Below are 20,209 nucleotides of genomic sequence, written 5' to 3' on the forward strand. Positions count from 1 at the left end.
GAATACGGAGAAATGGATTAATAATAATAATAATAGTAAAAAATCCAGCAACGGAAACGGGAGATATCGAGATGATCAAATGAATAAAGGGGTGATAATAAGATGAGAGTGAGATGAGGAGATGGAAGGGGGGGAGGTTAATTAAAAGCAAGAAATTATAACGTAAGTCAAGGCAAGGCTTAAAATGTAAACCAATAAGTTGCTTTCCGTAAAAGTTAAATCCGATACCGGAAGTTTATTACTTCTGCGATGAGTGATGGTGGGGTTAAAATTAATAGAATAATGTGGAGATCATCGTCTTTATTTTGTCATTAAAAATTAGATATATAACACTTCAATGAACAATACCATTAAATTTGAAGAATGAAGAATGAAAAATTTCATATGATCACGATGAAAATTGTATAACAATCAACAATATCCACTTTTGATCATTTCTTTTTTTTGTCATACCATAGTCCATTTGGAAATTACCTTACGTATATGTAAAGCCAATTAAAATACCCATGAGCTCAATGATAACAATATCTCTGTGTTTCTCTCTCTCTGCCTCTTTCTATTCAACACGGATAAACTACTACTGTTAGTACTTGATTAAACTTTCTTTACAACATCCCCCTTTTTTAGTTCTATTCTTAATGCTAATGTTAATGTTAATTAATAAGCTTAATAATGAAGTCATCAAGGGGGGAGAGGCAGTGGTTATATAAAACTTTATTTAATTTGCGGATATGTATCACGTGACATACCCCGGATTAGAGCACAATGAGCACCAAGAAATAACGTGACTTTGTTTATTATCATTGCTCGGAAATTGTGGATGTGTGAATGTACAAAAAAAATAAGAAAGAGGCTAGAATTGTTTATTGTTGATAAAGTAGTCATCTTAGTCTAATTGTAGTTAGCGTATATGATTTTCGTATGTCTTGTTGTTAGTGATTTCTGTTTAATGTAAACTAATTCTTAGTGTATTATAGTCGGATGTTCAACGTGTGGGTCGATCCGCCCTGCCAGCCTGGCCTGTTTGTCGACCCACCTGTCCGCCCGCAATAATCAGTATATATATTTTTTTTTAGTTCAAGGAAAATTGGTTGTCTCCTTTTGGTTGTCTGTAAATTTGTAATAGAAATTTTTCTTGTACCCTTTTTCTCAAATTTTGGTTCTATTTTTTTACATATTTAAATTAATTTCACTTCACTTCAACAACTGTTATCCTTTTTTTGATTTGATTTGTTGGTGTTCTTCTTCTTGTTGATATCATTATCTAATAGAGACATATCTTGTTGGTTGAAAGTGTTTCCTTATTTCATTTCTTTTATTCCGGACACCATCATTATTCCATTACTTATCTATCTATTCCCAGCCTTTCCCTTGAATTTCACTTTTTGTGTGTGTAGAGAGAACTGAAGCAATCAAGGCTGTTGATATGTCATTACCAACAGAAACAGCATCGTCGTTGTTGTTACAAGCAACAAACAGTCATTATTACTATCATACTCCAAGTTCTACCCCCACTTCAAACTCAAATTCAAATGATTATAATAATAATCAAGCGATTGGAGCCACTCCTTCCGCAGTATTATTTTTTTTAGCATTGGGTGTTGGAGTTATAATTGCATTTTTATTTATTTTCTTCACCATACGATATTTTATAAGAGTTAAATATGGTGTGAATTTGTCTGGTTTATCGAGACGAAACTTCTATAATTATCAAGGTCGTTCCTATAGCAATAATAGCAGTGACAACAACAACAATAATGATAGTGACAATGGTAATGGAACAAATAATTCAGTTGTTAATGAACATACATTTGCTCATATTTTCACCACTACTGAAGTTCAAGACCAATTACAATACATTCGAGAACATCATTATTTACGAGGTGAAATAATTGATAGAAGATTAAATTATGGATCGGATTCATTATCTGCCAGAAGGAGGAGAAGAAGACGCCAAAGACGAAGAAGGAGAAGAAGAAGAGGTGGCAGATTTGCTAAAATGAAGAAATTAACTATTGAAGAAGTTGAATTATTATTTCCACAGAAGACTTATAGCTCTTGGTTAAATGGTGGTAAACAACAAGATATTGAAAAACGTGGTGGTATGTTGTATGAAGAAGAGGAAGAAGGGTCAACTCTTGGGCAGCAAAATGATATTAATGGTAATATTCAAGTTAGTGATGAAAGAGTTAATACAAATGAATGTGGTAATGATGACGATGATGATAACTCTTCACTACCCACTTTATTGACTGCTGGTGATAACAATAACAATCATGTTACTATTGGAACATCTTCCAGTAATAATGATATTGAATTAAAAGAGTTGACTACTGTTAGTCATGTTGACCATGATGATGAAACTGATTTAGGTGATGGAATATCTAATTCGCCAACTAATACCACTACTACCAATGAAAAGGATCATATTATAGAAAGCCATACTGATTCAAAAGACAATGAAGAAGAAGGAGAGGCTGACATTATCGATCAACGTAGTTTACATTTTGATTCAGGTTCATGTGCAATTTGTTTGGAATTAATTGAAGATGATGATATTGTACGTGGTTTAATTTGTGGACACGTTTTCCATGCAGAATGTTTGGATCCTTGGTTAACCAAACGAAGAGCTTGTTGTCCAATGTGTAAACGAGATTATTTATTTAAAAGAGATTATCATGATCCAAATAGCCCTACCACAGAAGAGAATTCTGGTAATTCAAACAATACAGATGGTGCTACCAACACTAATACTAATAATAATAATGAAAATTCCGATAATGATAATGATAATGAAGATGATGATGACGATGATGATTCATTGAGTCTAGATTTAGAAGAATTACGAAATGATCCAGCATTACAAATGATGTTACAAGAATTGATTCCACCAAGTGAAAGAGTAAGAATATTGTTGAATGATTCGAGATATAGTGAATTAAATTTAGAAGAAAGAGGACATGAAATTTCTAATAAAAAATACGGTAGATTTTTCAAGATTTTCTTTTGGAAATTAATGGGAATTTCAAAATCTGATTTATTTAATTGGGCAGTTTTAAGATTAGTTCATGAATATAGAAGAGATAACCCTGAATTATTTCAAGAAAATACCCCAGATACCAACGAGGGAAACAACAACAATAATGATAATCAAACTGGAAATGGAGAACAAGAAGAAACCAATGGTGAATCTAATACTGGTCAAGAATCATCAACAACTCCTACTACTGCCGCGGAACAAGAAGAAACTAATACAAGAGAAGTTGATATAAGGGAATCAACAACAAGAAGACAAATAATTGAAAACAGAGTTTAAGAAAGTTCATTGTATAACTTAAGATAATTTTTTTTTTTTGCAGTTAATTTTGATTTATGTTTGTGGTTTTTATTATTAATGCTTTTGTGTATAATTATCAAGTATCGTTTATTTAATTTAATATATTCATTTTTTTGATTGACTTCCAAATAGAAGTTGAATATTGATAATTCAGGGATTGGGTTAAATAACCAAGGCTAGTGTATTGTTGATGAATCACGTGGAGTTTTTGAAATTGAACAAACAATCGAAACAAACGTCTAATCTTCCTCCCCCCCTAAAAAAAATTCTCAATTTTACTTACTACTTTCTTTCTTTCTTTCTTTCTCCAAATGATTGATTGTCTGGGTTGTGCTTTTTAAATGTTGGCGACTTAATTTAAGATGTTGGATGAATAATAGTTTTCTAATATTTTAATTATTTCAGCATGGTGTATTTTTCAAGTCCTTTCTCTAACTAACTAATACCCAATATCCAAATATTTGGATAAATTTAATTCTAGCAAACATTTTCAAATTTTTATAAATCTTTTTAAAAAATATATACCTGTATATAAATTCATATTTATATTTATTCTTACCATCTTTTTAGATGATTATTTAAAACTTGTAGATTTGTTTGAATAAATAACTTTATATCTTGTACTAAATGATATATTATTGTGTAATTAATAATCATTATCACGTGAATATGGTGAAACACACGACCATAATCATCATGAATCTTTTGTTCATCAGTTTCTAATGAGAATCAAACAAAATAAAAATTTCCCATCACTTTTTCTTTTTCTCTTTAGATATCTTCTTAATTGTGTTGAGGTTTCGTAGTAAATTCCAGTTTTTTTAAGATGTTGTCATTTATGAGCGTTATTTGTATTTCTTCCTGTTTTTTTGGGAGTCACTAAATTTTCTATTAACGTTGAATAATTCATAATTCTAGCATTTTCAATTATTATAGTTAAATATATATATATATACAAATATATCATTTTATTATCATTATTAAATATTGTATTAATAATAACACTCTTGTATGTGATTTGTTTTTATTGTTAGAATTTGTTGGGATCATACGAATCATTAAATAATTGAATTACTTTAATGAAAACTGAATAATAATCATACCTACTCAAGTCACGTGATGGAGTAAATTTTTTCATTTAAAAGGAGAAGAAAGAAAATTTTCACCGGATAAAAAAATAATTGAACGAACTCCTTTATACGCTATTTGGGAAGACTTTTCTGATTGCATTTCACTCTGCATTATAACAGTCAACTATAATTTGCATAGGGTTTATGCCTCCCTTTCTTTAGAGAGAATATTACTAACTAATACCCTTACCGTTTTTTTAATCGGTTTTTTTTTTGAATTATTCTAGCATTTGTATATTTATGAGTTATTAATGTATACTTTTCTTCTGTTTTGTTTGTTTATAATGAGAATATGATTACCTTTTGTAGAGTTCAAGGTTTGTTAGTATTGTTTAATGATTTCATGAAGATGTTTTAATTTGTTAATGGAATAGAACTGACCAGTGTTGAACTAAGACAGACTAATTGACGCGTCATAAATAGTTTCACTTCCAAAAAAGTTAGTAATTATCGAATACTGTATTCTTGACATTAAATCACTTGAACGATTACCAAATGAAATTTATAAATTGAATTCAGGAATTACATATGTTGCTGATCCTAAAGATGAAAAATCATCAATTATTAAATCATTTAAGAATTTTCTGAACAAAATACATTCAACTTGGGAAGATTCCTATTATTTTAATCTGAATCCAGATTCCTTTTCTTTCGATAGTGATAGAAGTATTATTAATGAATTTGTGCAAGCAGATTTTATCTTTGATTGCTCAGGTTTGAAATGTAAACTTGACAGGGATACTTGGCTGATCTATTGTACATCAAATTCTAAAGTATTCTTTATGGAACTATCGTCATTACTTTCAATAAAAAAAGAACACTGCAGATGATTTAGAACGCAACCTTAGTTTCAAAGAAGCATTAGCAACTATAATTGGATCACTGGATGAGAGATACTATGTCTGTGTCATTGTCTATCCAATCGTTCAATATTTGCCTCGGACAAATATAGGAATGGTCCAATTATTAAGTCAGAATTACTTTTTGCGATTAATTCTTATTATAGTAGTTGCTTTATTTATTCTAATTAGAATGTTAAAATCCAGAACCAGAAACAACTTGCTGCCAACATTTAAAGATCATAAAGTGGGTTCTAAAAAATGTTTAATTTTTCAGAAGAACTAAGACCTCAAAGCAATTCCATATTAGAATAATTAATTGAAAGTAGGAATTGGAAAGTTATTTATCATTATGAATAATATCAAGAATTAAATAAGGCTAGACAATGAAGATAAGTTAATAATCTACAGATACTACCAATATAAAGAATATCACAACAATATCTTCTCTCATCTTACTACTAGTGGCGATACTCAACTTGGTATGAATTTAGTTCAGGATTTATAATTGCAATTATTACTTCAACAGGAAACATTACAGTATCCATTTAGGTAAAAAAGAAAACAAGCAATAAGCTCACAATTGCCACCAAATAAAACAACTCTACCAGTTCTGTAATACGCTTGATAGCATCCACAGATATTGTCTTTATATTTATTAGCTTTCTCTAATTAGGATATGATTTTTGCAATTTCCTTGAGAATTTATGTTCCAAAATTAGTTCACACACTATAAAGAATAAACGAAACGGGTGGAGAAATTCCTATATTTGTGATCTTTTACAATAATTAAGTGAATCAGTCAAAACTGATAGTATCACGAAACTTTATTTTTAATTTTATTTGCATGGTGATATTTGACTCGATTGTGATAGATTTAGGGTGACGAATTAAAGTGGTTATGATATATCCCACGTGACTTATTCTAAAATGTTTAGTATTGTACACGACCGGATTAACTCAGGCGAAAAAAAAAAAGTTATCAACAATATTTAAACCAGCAAATAAGTAGAAAAAAGAACATTTAACCTCCTATTTGTTTATACCATGGAACATGATTTGAAGTAATGTTTGTTTGATCCACACATATTGCAAAAGATGTTTTTACGAATTTCTCTTTTGTTTCACGTATGACCTAACTACTAACGATGTAATTAATATCATCTAGCAACTAAATTTTTAATGCTGTATTTTTAGATTGAATACATATCTTTTTATTATACAATGATTAAATCGTAGCCAACAAATTGACACTCTAGATGATGCATCACAAGTGCAAATCAATATTCCATTTACGATTTGTTACAGTGGTTCATGGTTGTTTGGAATCTTCCCTTGAATCACTTTGCTTTGTTCAAATTGCCTATTTAATTTATAGGAGGAAGCGACTCAAATAATCCATAAACCAATCAACCAATCAAGTCAGTAATACTCACATCACTCTAACATAACCTCTCTCTATATCACGTTTACTAAAGGCATATGTTGTACAATTCTTCTATTTTGTTGATAGCAGGTCCATTCCCTGTTTCGTACTTCCATCCCTCCTGCATACAGTCACGTGCACACACACAAGTTTTTTTTTTTTTTTAGGAAAAGAAAATTTTTTTTTTTTTTTCTGTTTGCGAGAAATTGAAAATTTTTCTCATTCAAATATTTATCATCTCATTTTTAGTTAAACATAAATCACCACCACCACAAGTACATTTGTCCTTTCCCCCCTATTTTGACACCGTTGGTTCAAGTTAAAGTTTTTGATATTATCACATTTTGTTTATCTAATTAAGTAGACAAGTATTTTATATCAATTAATCAAACGTACATATTACTAAATAAAGAAAAAAAATACATTTGTTATTTATAATCCCAGTATTTAACTTCCCTTTTTTTTTAATAACATACTTATTATCAATTATTAATCATGGCCCCACCTAAGAAAAATGTCAAGATGGATTTAAGTTCCTTCTTAGCCGATGATTCATTCGGAGGATCATGGGCTGATGAAGAAGTTGATATTAGTTCTATTGGAGTTTCATTAGATCAACCATCTTATTCAACTGCCGCCCCAATTGGTGGTAGTGGTAATACTGCTACTGCTACTAGCGGTGGTTCAGGTTTTGCATCTCAAGCCCCAGTTAATGAAGAATTCAGAAGAGAAAGAAAAGAATTCCCAATTCCAGATCAACCACCATACCGTGCTAGAGTTTCTAATTTGCCATGGGAAACTGATGAAGATGGTATTGTTAGACATTTTGAAGATAGAATGCAAGCTCAAGGTATTATTTCTGATGTTGTTTTACCAAAAGATAGAGAAACTGGTAAATTGAGAGGATTTGCATTTGTTACTTTTAATGAACGTGAAATTTTAGAAGAATCCTTGAATTTATCCATGTCTGAATTCCAAGGTAGAAAGATTTATGTTAATGTTGCTGCTCCACCAAAAGAAAGTGAAGGTGATTGGAGATCAGGTAGAGGTGGTAATGCCTCATCTAGAAGAGAACCTGCTGTTGAACTCGACTGGGGTTCTGCTAGAAATTCAAGAGCTGAACTTCCAACTAGACAAAGATCAAATAGAAATATTGAATCTGATCAATCAAATGAAAACAATACTCCAACAAGAGCTCCAAGAAGACAAGAACCTGAACTTGATTGGGGTTCTGCCAGAGGTGCTAAAATTGACCTTCCACCAAGACAAAGATCCAATAGAAATTTCAATAATAACGATGAAAATAATAACGCTACTCCAAGAACTCCAAGAAGACAAGAGCCTGAACTTGATTGGGGCTCAGCAAGAAGCACTAGAGCTGAACTTCCAGTTAGAGAAAGATCTAAAAGAAACAACAGTTACAACAACAAAGATTCTACCACCACTACTCAAAAACCATCTGAACCAGAATTTGATTGGAAAAGAGGTCAAAGTTTACCATCTGGTCGTAGATCAACTTCAACCAGTACTAATAAAAAAGATGACAAAAAAGAAGAACAATCATCTCAACAACAAGGTCCACAAAAATCTCATTTCAGTGTTTTAGATATTGAAGATGAAGAAGATGAAGAAGAACATAAAGAAGAAACTCAAAGTAAACAAACTCAAGTTGAAGATTTAACTGAAAAAACTGCCGATTTATCTGTTCATGATGACAATGATGGCTGGGAAGTTGTTAGAAAGTAAGGAAATGGTATTGTTGTATTACTAGTTTTTATCGCCAGCACTATTAATTATTTTGCATTTTTTTTAGAAGAACAATCAAAAAAAGAGGAAAGCAAAAGACTGAGAAGAGAATTGTACTTCATATATTGATTCGTCTTTTCCTGTTGAATGACCACTAAATTGTTAATTTCCCCTTTTGGTTTTTTTTTTCATCACTTTTTATATAAGTACTTTTAATCTCTAGCTTTTTTTTGTTGTTATATTGTATAATAGGTAGTATATGTATACTTGAATAATTTCTTGAATTTAGAAGATGTCAACATATGTAGATTTGTCTGATAACTTTCATTGACTTAACTTAAACCATAGTGGAGCTTCCGTGATGATCCATAAGAAAAAAATTCAAATGCAATAATCATTGAAATGCAGATTGTAATCAAGATAACTATTTTCGAAACTTTGAGTCTATTATTATCTTCATCAAATATAGATTTTAGGACTATTAACACAAATCCAAAGATGCAATCTAAAAAACCAAGTAGGTAGTATTTTCTATATTGTAATAAACTTGAATAGTAGATTTAGCCATCATAGAAATATGGATCATCAGCCTTGAAATCAATGTTGCGGATTTGTGGTACATTTATCATCTCACGGCCATTCTGCAATTGTGGAAGTCTTGTTCGAATCCATTTCCGAATTAAGTCTTCTCTGTTCATTTTTGTAAAAAAAAATATTCTATACTTTCAAAAAGAAGAAATAATGTGAAAACAAAATGAATCTTGAATTTCACGAATCTTTGAGATTTAAATACACCATCTTAGATACATGTCAAATACCTTGATGATGTTTTGTTCTTCATTTTTTTTTTTTTTTGCAACCAACGAAGTCGTGCATGGAGGCAAGACAATTAACTATTGTTTCTCTGGACCACTTCTTTTATTCTATCCACTATCAATGTAGCCCAAGAGCATAGCAATCACTATAAACTTCTCAAACTCCGTGCTTTCTGGGAAGCTTCTATATCTAAATGTGTTTTTATTACAATACCAAAGTACAATAAGCAAGCACTACTTAAAACAATTATCACTAGAAATTGCCATCATAACGGATCATAGCAACAGGGACAACGTTTCATGAGCATTCCATTAAATTCATCACAACAATCCACACTTCTCCAAATAAATTTTTGCTTCGGCTCTTCTATAGGTGTCAAGTCCCAAGAATCTAGCAGTAGAAAGTTTGCAAGTACTTCATTCCCATTGTGATATTCCTTTTTTGCATCTTTAGAAACAGACTTGTAGAGTTTAGGATCTATATAATTTAATCCCCTATCTGGATAAAGTCCTGTAAAATTATTCATAGCAAAATTCAAAAATTGATCAAGGTCATGCACTTCTATAGAATATACTCGAAGTATATCACCATCCCATTTCCAAAATGAAAAAAAGAAACTCCCACTGATATTCTGTACTCTTTACAATAACGAAGTATTCAAGGTTCTCAATACGTGGGCCCATCTATGCTCCAAGATTTTCATAAATTTGTGAAACATGTTTTGGACCGTCAAATATCTTGAATTCTTGACCAGTTATAACCTTTTCCACCCCCCCCCAATTTCTCTTCTTGATGCTTAGGAGCTTTAAACCATCTTCAAACTTCCATGCCATTATGGATTTCTAATACCGCATCAATAACTCATTTTACAATTTCTCCCCATGATTCAGTAAAAGAATAGTCTAATGTTTGGAGTGGGGCTGCTCTAATTGTTTCTTTTGGAGCAGGAGAGGCTCTTGGTACTCTCTATTTTGGAAACAATTTAAGTATGCTAAAAAAATGCATGATTGCTTACGGTGTAAAAAAAAAGAAAAAAAGAGAAAACATAATATTACCTTTTGGATAGATGTGATCAATACATCATATTGTTTGATATATATATGTGGAACTTGCTTTCATTATAGTTTCCTTGTGCAATACAATCACATTTTTTGATTTTTGTTGTTGCGGGTGACTTGGAGAGCACACGCAGCCAATCGCATTGCCTAAATCTTGTTTGTGTCAACTTTAGAGATGCGAAACTTACACTTCCAATAATGGAACATGTCAAGACAAGCACAACATTCAACACGTTACACCAAAAGCCGTGAGGATTGTCTACCTGATGCAATAAAATGGAAAGAATAACTGGAGACTATGTTTAGAGGCGCAGGTGATGCTATTCTTCCTATGTTAGTGAGCCCATTGAAAAATTACATATCTATCTTTTTAGGAAACGTTGCTACCATAAGGAAACTATAAAAAAAACCAGTTCATATAAAAATAGCATGAAGCACACGCTTTATTTTAGTAATCATTAATCGCACCATTAACACTCGTGACAACTATCAAAATGTCCAGCGGTGGTAAAGAAGCACTTGACAGAAAGGACGACTTGGACTCAGAATTCAGTTTTGTGGGTGAAGAAAAAACGATCTGTGAACAGGATCCACCAATAACTACAACTCCTGGTATTAACCCCCGTATCGAGTGTTGGAGGTTGTTTATACATAATATTTTTAGAACGGTTGTTGAATTGAACCAAGACCTCGATGTTTGGAAATGGTTCATGTTTTCTAACTACAAAGGGAAACAGGAAGTTCAAGCTGAGGTACAACCTGAGAAGTTCATGATATATGGTGGACCACAACATACCAGGGATATATATCGTCGATTGAAGGCTGGTGTTGGTAAACAAATTCTGAAACTTCAATTTATAGTAATTTCAAAGTTTGGAGGTCAACAGTTTGTGACTATTTTTTGGACTTGGTCTTCCGCACATATCCGTGTTTATGATGTGCTAACAAAAGAGCTAGAGCTATTTTACAAATTTGCCGCCGCAAAATTTAGAAGTAAATGTGAATGTACTCATCGGGTACATGCAACAATGGCATATGTTTCGGAGTGTGTGAATGACGTAATTGATCAAAAAAGGAAAGCCATCAAGAAAACAGGAAGAATTGCTGCTTCTGCCAACAAACCAAAAGCAGAACATGAAATTTTTTTTTATTGGATAGATGTTGAAATCCTCCATTTATAATCATACAGGTATTATAATTGCAAATTTTATTTCTATAAATGTATCCAAACCTAATAAACAAAAACTTTAGTTCTGGATTCAAGACCCTCATCCCCAATGAATATTTTTCTCTAGTTCTGAATTGGCTACTGTCAGTCAACCGCTCAACTAATACGCTTGTTGCCTAGACGGTTTATATAAGATAGAATCAGAACTACTCGTCATATATTTAATGTAATTTATTTATAGATAAAATTATTGTAGACAGAGATTATCAATAAATCCAGATTCGTAAATATCAGAAAACTTCTAGTCGATATCAACTACATAAATCTTACATGACAAAACTAATTAATTCCAGCCTTGACTGCCTCTATGACGCTGGAGAAGATTTCCTTGTTGGCAGCAATGACACCTTGTGAGTCAAAGGTTCTACCTTTTCCAAAATCTAACGCCCTACCTGTGACATCACCGACTTGCCCACTAACCAACACACAGTATTTGACCAGTGAGTCAAGGTTGATTGTTTGACGAGCAACAGTTTCCAGATCAAATTCTAGCTTAACCTTGATCTGGGCTTGTGTGGAATGAGATGCGTGTTCCTTTTCAACACCTTCGACGACTTTCAATTCCTTTGGATCTCGGTGTGCCTTCTTGTTGATTCTCTTTTGCTCAGCAAGTGGGGTGAAGCCAGAATTGAACAATGGCGCATAGTATGGACCAACACTGGTATTGAAAAACATATCCAAAAATTTTATGATATCAAACTTGGCTAGTATTCAATGAATGAAGGATGTAAATGTTTCAAGTTTTGGAAGCTTCTTCTTAAGAATCTATCTTTGTAAAAAGATTTCAAATGAGCTTAGAGCGGATTCTCAAAGAGGTTTTTGATGTATTAGTTTGGTTTGTAACTACAAAACAAGAATCAGATCTAGCAATACTTTCAAATTTATATTAAGTAGCAAATTATAAGCTATATATAATAACTATAATGATCTGTATGTTCGTATAATATTATAAGCAGCCCAAATAACCGCAATAATAGTAACTAAACTATATATTATTGTATTCGCCAATGATTTGACAGTTTAATTATCACTATTTGCATTAATCAATTGAGCTTTAGCGACTAACAATACCTCGAAAAATAACATTATACCTGTATTACTTTGTCTCAAACTTTGCAAACATATCACCGAAATTTTTCTAATGATACCATAAATGACCTGTATAGCATTGGCCACTGTAGCATTGACCTCTGTATCATTGACCTCTGTAGCATTAGTCTCTGTAGCATTGACCTCTGTAGCATTAGCTTCTGTATCATTAGCTTCTGTAGCATTAGCTTCTGTATCATTAGCTTCTGTAGCATTAGCTTCTGTAGCATTGACCTCTGTAGCATTGACCTGTGGTATTGAACTACTCATTTCTAAGTGTGATGCGGGCATATTACTCTTCTGGTTGGTGTTGTATGTTGTAAAAGAAATAAAAGTTAAAAAAATAAGAAAACTTTTATAATCCAAATTTTAAATTGGCTGTCTAGATACATTTTAAAAAAAGCTCGTCTGTTATGCTTTCTAATTTTTTCTTTTTTTGTAGTTTTGCAACCCAAAGAGTCAATTTTAGTGGCGAGCCAGAGTAGTTGATGGTTCCCCTTTTACGTTAACAAAACTTTCGGCACATTGATTCATATCTCACCCCTTGAATCAACCTGTTCCTATAGTCGCTGGTTACATCTTACTTGTATAGATTCCACAGATGCTTTAATCTTTTTATGTGCCTATCTCATTTTGCTAAACAAATTCCTCCCAAACTTCATTTCAATTATTATATAATGGACAGGTCTACACACTCTTTTGCGACTCTGAAATCTCCCACGTAAAATAAGTACATCAAACTTACAAAGCACTGCTATCATAAACACCTTCACTATGGATTATTCTCACAATAGTAACCAGTCTTGAGCTTACCAAAATAGTGATTGCCATAGCTCACCGCTTGCCAAATATACTTCTTCTCTGGTCGTTCTTTTGGCGGTAACGTCCATATATCCAACAGCTCAAAATTTACAGATACTTCATATTTAGATTGATGCTCTTCCTTTTCACTTCCAGGGACAGACTCGCTACGTTTCCAATTCATGTAATATATCCCCAAGTTTGCATATGGAGTTTTGAAATTATTGCCGGCGTGAGCATAGAATATATCTTTTATTATCTTATAATGAGAGTACACCCGGAGCATACCTCCATCAATTTTCCAAAATGAAAACACCAACCCACAATCCCAAACATCCAAGACAACTAAAAACTCAAGGTCCTGGATACCCGATCCCATGCTTGCTTTGAGTGCATCATAGATGACTGAAACATGTTTGGGGCCGCCAAGCAACTTTAACTTTTGACCAATTACCACCGCTTCTACCCCCAATTTCCCTTGTTGATAATCACGACATTTGAACCATCTCCATACGTCCATGTCAGTATTGATTTCCAAGACTGTCTGCACAACAAGTATCATAAGTTCTACCGAATGCTTATAGTTAGCTACCTTATTAACCTTTAAAGAACTCGTAATGACTGGTGTTGTCGATAATAAACTGGTCTTTAACTTGGTTAGTTTGCTAGCAAAATGCATGATTTCTTACAGTGTAGGCAAACAAGAAAAATTGTTAGCGTGTGGATAGATGTGTTCAATACATCATATTGCTTGATATATATGGAACTTGCTTTCATTATAGTTTCCTTGTGCAATACAATCACATTTTTTGATTTTTGTTGTTGCGGGTGACTTGGAGAGCACACGCAGCCAATCGCATTGCCTAAATCTTGTTTGTGTCAACTTTAGAGATGCGAAACTTACACTTCCAATAATGGAACATGTCAAGACAAGCACAACATTCAACACGTTACACCAAAAGCCGTGAGGATTGTCTACCTGATGCAATAAAATGGAAAGAATAACTGGAGACTATGTTTAGAGGCGCAGGTGATGCTATTCTTCCTATGTTAGTGAGCCCATTGAAAAATTACATATCTATCTTTTTAGGAAACGTTGCTACCATAAGGAAACTACAACATGAGCAATTCATATAAGAATAGCATGAAACACACGCTTTATTCAGTAATCATTAATCGCACTATTAACACTCGTGACAAGTATCAGAATGTCCAGCGGTGCTAAAGAAGCACTTGACAGAAAGGACGACTTGGACTCAGAATTCAGTTTTGTGGGTGATGAAAAAACGATATGTGAACAGGATCCACCAATAACTAGAACGAATGGAACATTTTGCACAATATATAAATGATTCCCGTGTTAGCCAAATTGAGAAACAACTGCCAACAGGAAGAATTGTAGTTTCTGGTAAAGAGCCAACGGCTAAATTTGAAGTTGTGGGTTGTTGGATGGATACTGATATCTTCAAGATGTGACATTATATAAGGTAGTTATAATTTTATTATGATAAATTACTTGTGTTAATATGAGTAGAACTGCAGTAGTTTGATGAATCAAATTATTCTTTCTTTTCTTGTTATCTATTTATTTTTACTCCCAAAAAAATTGATTTGTTACATGAAGGTTTAAAATAAAGCAAACTACCGTATTAGAAATACAGATGATACGTTCTTTTGAATGTATATTTCCATATTTTGGGGAGTACCTCAAGTCTGTACTTTGTCGCAATCAAACTCCTGGGACAGTGAAAAGCAAACATCACTGATATTATTCTATTACTTTAGAATACTAAGTTATTCCAAGGTAATATTACTACTAATACGAAGAGACAACATTGTATTTGTGTATTCTGTAGATTTTACATTTGGTGATGATACTTGGGTGCAATCTCCACCTCGGTTCTCATAGTAGGTCGTGCAAATGGAGATAAATCTCTTTGCGACAAACAAAATGGAAAAAATAATAATAAAAAAAAATTATTCATTTCATTTCTTTCTTTCTTTCCTCTTGTAACAATTTTGAAGAGTATTGGGTCAGTGTCAGTTCGCCCTCGAATCTCTGTGTTAAATTCGATGAGATGTCCGTCTTATTAATATGTTTTACTAACGTGAGTTACTACATTACAGTTCTAGCATTCGAATAATATTGGTTTTAATATATATATTCTATAATATTCATTGTTTATTCAAAAAGAAAAAAATCATTTGTAGATATCATTTGTAGATTTAGATCTTGGACTCTCTTCGATGTCTTATTGATATAGAATCGTCATTTTCTTAACTACTGTTTTTAGATTCATCACCATTACTTCATCTACAGTTGCATGTAAACATAATTTAAAGCGATGTCGCGATAATGTCGTACGCGACATGGCCAACTATTTTTCTCAACTTTTTTTTTTTTCCGATAAATTATGAAAACTAGACTGGTTAGAAAAAGTGTTGATAATCGATATCCAAACTTAATCGTTAATCTTCATATTGAAACCTTTAATCATTTATTCGTCAATGACAGAATCTCAAAGTACACATCTTGATGATTATTACCTAATAAACACGACAAGTATGTATTTCACATCATCCATATTAGATGCATTCACTCTTGAGTAATTTTAACTAACACGTTTTTGAAATTTTTATATTATTAGACATTTATAAACCATTGACACCGACACCTACAGATAATTTAATTAAGAAATATGGATTAGAACCAATAACTAAATCTTTAGCAAGGACAAATCCTGATGGATCAAAAGGAGTTAAATTAAGAAAATCATATAAAAATCATATTCAAGATTTACCAGGAAAACATCAAATATCACCAAATAAACCAATACCACCAGGATTAATGGATCCTAATTTAGATAAACATCCAAATATTATTAAAAATTTAGATATTGAATTATTAAATAAAGCTATTAAATTTGATAAAACTCCAATTAATGGGATTCCTGGTTTTAATAGTTCAGATTTAGCTATTAATGATCAACAAACTTTAATGAGAAGTGATGATGTAAATGATGATGAATATTCTAAGAAATTAAAGAGGAAAAAGAAAAATCAAAATGGTGTTAATACCGGTGGTGATTTAAAAAGACAACATATATAGAGAGAGAAATGGAGAGATTTTAATGATATAGATTATTGTTGATGTAGAAGAGGAAAGAGGTGGTTCGTTGTATAGTTGTATTGGTTTGTAATATTAAAGTTGATAAAAAAAAAACGAATATATTACTTGTATATTTTGGATTATTTATTTATTTGGTTATTTGAGAAGTATTGGTATCATCCATTACTTGTCGAACATCACTTATTGTTTGAACAGTTGATCTTTTTGTTAATTTCTTTCTTGATTTCTCTTTGGTATAGGTGAATTTATTTGCAATTAATCTACCAATATGACTTAAAATTATTTTAGTTATTTCCTTTTGAATCATTTTAGTAACATCCATAAATGATAGAATTTCATTTCTAATATTCCATTCAGGTAAGTGGATTTTCAAATCATAAACATTAAGTACTCTTTTAAAACCTTTATTAAGCTTAAGCGTAACTTGTAATGAAATAGCTTGAATAAATAATGAAACAACTGAAAAATATTTCTTTGATCTTTCAACCATAATTTTAATATCTTTATCTTCATCAATTAAATCATTATTACTGCTACTACTATTACCATTCCCAATTGATTTACCACTAACTGATAACAACGTTAAATTTCGTTTACTTTTACTTGCCAAACTTCTACTCTGAGATACTTCTTCTTCTCCTTGTTGTTGTTGTTGTAGTTCTAGTTCCTCTTCCTGTTGTTGCTTCTCTAAATCAAAACCTTTATTTGCACCTTCATTTTGAGAAACTAATCCATATTGTTCATTTTTACCGTCTTGATCATTTGAATCTTTAGTAACTTCATCTTCTTTTCTTTCATTGGCAATAGCTATAATTTTACTATCTTTAACATCATCTCCACTGTTTGTATGAAATATGAAACTCATCAATTTTTCACCAGTTATTTCATCAATCTTAATATTTAACGGTGATGCATTGACTGAAACATTTTCAACAACTTTAATACCTCCAACTGATTTATTCATAGTCCATTCTAATTCAATTATATTATCAGTAGATTTTTTATCTAAAGGTTCAATAAAATCAGGATATTTTGCATTTTCAATCAAATTGAATCCTCTCATTTGTCCAATATGTACTTTATTTATATTTGATCCACTTTCAAGTTCTTTGCGTTTATAAATTCCTTTAGTCAACGCAATATTCATAATTGGAGTTCTATCATCTTCTAAAATTTGTAAAATTATCTCATCTGCCATAATTAACCATGTCATTTGTAAAGTATCAGATGAATCAGTTGCATAATCTCCAGTTAATAATGTCTTCAATAATAAAAATACATCACTGGCAATATCACCTCTTTCTAAATTAAGTTGTAAATAATTATTCAATTCTTCATTGTTTAATTTATCCTTTCTGAAACTATAATTAAATGACAATGTATTTAATAATCGATAATATTGTTGTAACTCAGTTAATTTACCAATTAATGCTCCTAAATCTTCAAAATCAATTGAAAATTTCATCTTTTTAATCTTTTCTTGAATAACTTTACTCATTGGTTCACTATAAAATAGTAAACTCAAAATAATGACATACAAAGTGAAATATTGACTTGAAGTGGATGTAATAACAAGTGATGGAATATCAACCTCAAACCTAAGTGGTGAGATATCATCATTATCTTTTTTAGTTAAAATTTCACTTTCATAAACTAATACCATTACTGAAAGATCTTCAATAAGTAAATTATTAGCACCAGCCCATTTCCCATTTTGAGTAATTTCTGATCCTAACCATGGTGGCCAATTTGATTTGGCACCATATGGATTATTTACCGTTAACATTGATGAACTTCCAAGAATATCTTTTTTATTAAGAACAAATACATTAGCATCTTGTAACAATCCACCATATCTTGTTTCTAATAAAACTTCATTATTTCCTTCTGAACTAGCAGAATCAATAATTGACAATATTTTCCCCTTGATGGAAGGTGCAGAAACTATAACTACTGAATCTTCATAATCTTCACTTTGAAGTTGAATTTGTGGACTAAGAATTTCAATTAAATAATCTTCAACTAAATCTTCACCTTGATTAATTTCTCTTAATATAGAATTAAAATTAGCAATTCTTTGTTGTGAACTTGAGTTTCTATCACTTGTTGATCCACCATCCCTTGTAAATGCTCTCATTATTGGTGATATACTTGAAGTTGATGATAATTCATCAGTTGCATCTAATAAATCATTTGCCCTTTGCATGATTTTATCCAAAGTTTGAATAGATTTATATGAAAGATATTTCCTCATCGATGATTTCAATTTAACAAAATGAATATATCTTAATGTACAATTTCTATTATTAAAATTCCAAATTAATTGTGGTGAATAAAATGTAAATTTATTATGAAATTTTTCAGATTTATCAAGATCAGATAATGTTGAGGCACGACGAAGTTTTGAATTTAATCCTCGATTAACTTTACCAATCTCATTTTCTAAAAACAGAATACGTTTACGTAAATCTTTTATTGTATCTGTTTCATTTGATTGATAAATTTCATTCAATTGTTCTTCTAATGCTTCAAGTCGATCAGTTAAGACTTTTAATCTTGTTTGCAATGGATTATTTGAACCAATACAACATTTATGGAAACCTCCATAAGTTGATCCAAGTTTATTGGCTCCTTCATCAAACCCACTATCATGAGTATTTCTCTCGTATGAAAATCTAGGTAAATTCATAAGTGGATAAATTGCTATGGTTTTAACATTTCGAACAGATGTTAAATAAGCTTCTTCGAAATCTTCAATATCAAACCATCTTTCATCTTTATCATGTATATGATATGTAGGTTTAAAGTCATTCTTCTTTTTAGAATTACTCTTGTTGAATATATTTTGAAGAAATGATGCATGCATAACACGTAAATCAATTGATGATAATAATACTTCACCAATATGAAATTCCATTTTTGAAGATGATTTTTCATCTTTCTTGAAACTTTTACTTTGATGTAAATCAATCATTAATTCATCAACTTTACCTCTTAATCCAACACATTCAACTCTATCGTTATTTAAATCAATAATTTCATCACGATAGACATGAGCAATAAATAAAGATTTCATAATAAATGAAAACTTGTTGGAAAATAAATGTTGAGAAAACTTAACTGACTGTTTAGGTTCATCAAACATTCTGCCTCTTCTAATTGGTAATTGCATATTACTTGCAAATAATTTCCACCAACTAAAAAATTGTACAAATACACCCGGTGATAAATGAATAGTATTATAACTTGATTCATTATTTGATTCTAATGAAATAGCCATATTAATATATTGACTTCTAAAACCAGCATATGAATCATGATTTTTCTTACAATATTTTGGATCATATAAATGCACATCATAATGAGGTTTAAATTTATCAGTAAGTTTACCAGCATCATCATCATCATCGTGATCATTATCTTTTCGTTCGAGTAAAAATCCCAATCGGAAATTAACTCCACCACTAAGATTAATAACAATTTTTTCAACAACATTATTTGCAGAATCAAAATCAGTATCACCAAATCTATTTCCAATATAATATCCATAAAGTGAACTTATCATATGGGGACTTTCAGTTAAATAAATTGCTTCTGAACTACTTCTTG

The 20,209-nt window shown here is 31.2% G+C and overlaps 7 protein-coding genes across 7 annotated transcripts; 3 read left to right on the forward strand and 4 right to left on the reverse strand. All coding sequences in view use genetic code 12, as the record gives it.

Moving 5' to 3' along the window:
- Positions 1-1,426: 1,426 nt before the first annotated feature.
- CTRG_02851 (uncharacterized protein) lies at positions 1,427-3,316 on the forward strand (the record flags this gene model as incomplete). Its single annotated transcript, XM_002548508.1, has 1 exon — positions 1,427-3,316. The coding sequence occupies one exon, from the start codon at positions 1,427-1,429 to the stop codon at positions 3,314-3,316; it is 1,890 nt and encodes a 629-aa protein (XP_002548554.1).
- A 3,911-nt stretch (positions 3,317-7,227) lies between these two features.
- TIF3 (Tif3p) lies at positions 7,228-8,478 on the forward strand (the record flags this gene model as incomplete). The annotated part of the gene is made up of 1 exon (XM_002548509.1): positions 7,228-8,478. The coding sequence occupies one exon, from the start codon at positions 7,228-7,230 to the stop codon at positions 8,476-8,478; it is 1,251 nt and encodes a 416-aa protein (XP_002548555.1).
- A 2,368-nt stretch (positions 8,479-10,846) lies between these two features.
- CTRG_02853 (uncharacterized protein) lies at positions 10,847-11,533 on the forward strand (the record flags this gene model as incomplete). The annotated part of the gene is made up of 1 exon (XM_002548510.1): positions 10,847-11,533. The coding sequence occupies one exon, from the start codon at positions 10,847-10,849 to the stop codon at positions 11,531-11,533; it is 687 nt and encodes a 228-aa protein (XP_002548556.1).
- A 326-nt stretch (positions 11,534-11,859) lies between these two features.
- CTRG_02854 (halotolerance protein HAL2) lies at positions 11,860-12,255 on the reverse strand (the record flags this gene model as incomplete). The annotated part of the gene is made up of 1 exon (XM_002548511.1): positions 11,860-12,255. The coding sequence occupies one exon, from the start codon at positions 12,253-12,255 to the stop codon at positions 11,860-11,862; it is 396 nt and encodes a 131-aa protein (XP_002548557.1).
- A 345-nt stretch (positions 12,256-12,600) lies between these two features.
- Positions 12,601-12,960, reverse strand: CTRG_02855 (uncharacterized protein; the record flags this gene model as incomplete). The annotated part of the gene is made up of 1 exon (XM_002548512.1): positions 12,601-12,960. One exon carries the CDS (start codon positions 12,958-12,960, stop codon positions 12,601-12,603), a length of 360 nt encoding a protein of 119 aa, XP_002548558.1.
- Positions 12,961-13,441: 481 nt separating this feature from the next.
- CTRG_02856 (uncharacterized protein) lies at positions 13,442-14,149 on the reverse strand (the record flags this gene model as incomplete). The annotated part of the gene is made up of 1 exon (XM_002548513.1): positions 13,442-14,149. One exon carries the CDS (start codon positions 14,147-14,149, stop codon positions 13,442-13,444), a length of 708 nt encoding a protein of 235 aa, XP_002548559.1.
- A 2,578-nt stretch (positions 14,150-16,727) lies between these two features.
- Positions 16,728-20,165, reverse strand: CTRG_02857 (uncharacterized protein; the record flags this gene model as incomplete). The annotated part of the gene is made up of 1 exon (XM_002548514.1): positions 16,728-20,165. One exon carries the CDS (start codon positions 20,163-20,165, stop codon positions 16,728-16,730), a length of 3,438 nt encoding a protein of 1,145 aa, XP_002548560.1.
- Between the last annotated feature and the right edge of the window lie 44 nt (positions 20,166-20,209).

Source organism: Candida tropicalis (genome assembly GCF_000006335.3).
Source record: "Candida tropicalis MYA-3404 genomic scaffold supercont3.3, whole genome shotgun sequence".
Taxonomy (NCBI): domain Eukaryota; kingdom Fungi; phylum Ascomycota; class Pichiomycetes; order Serinales; family Debaryomycetaceae; genus Candida; species Candida tropicalis.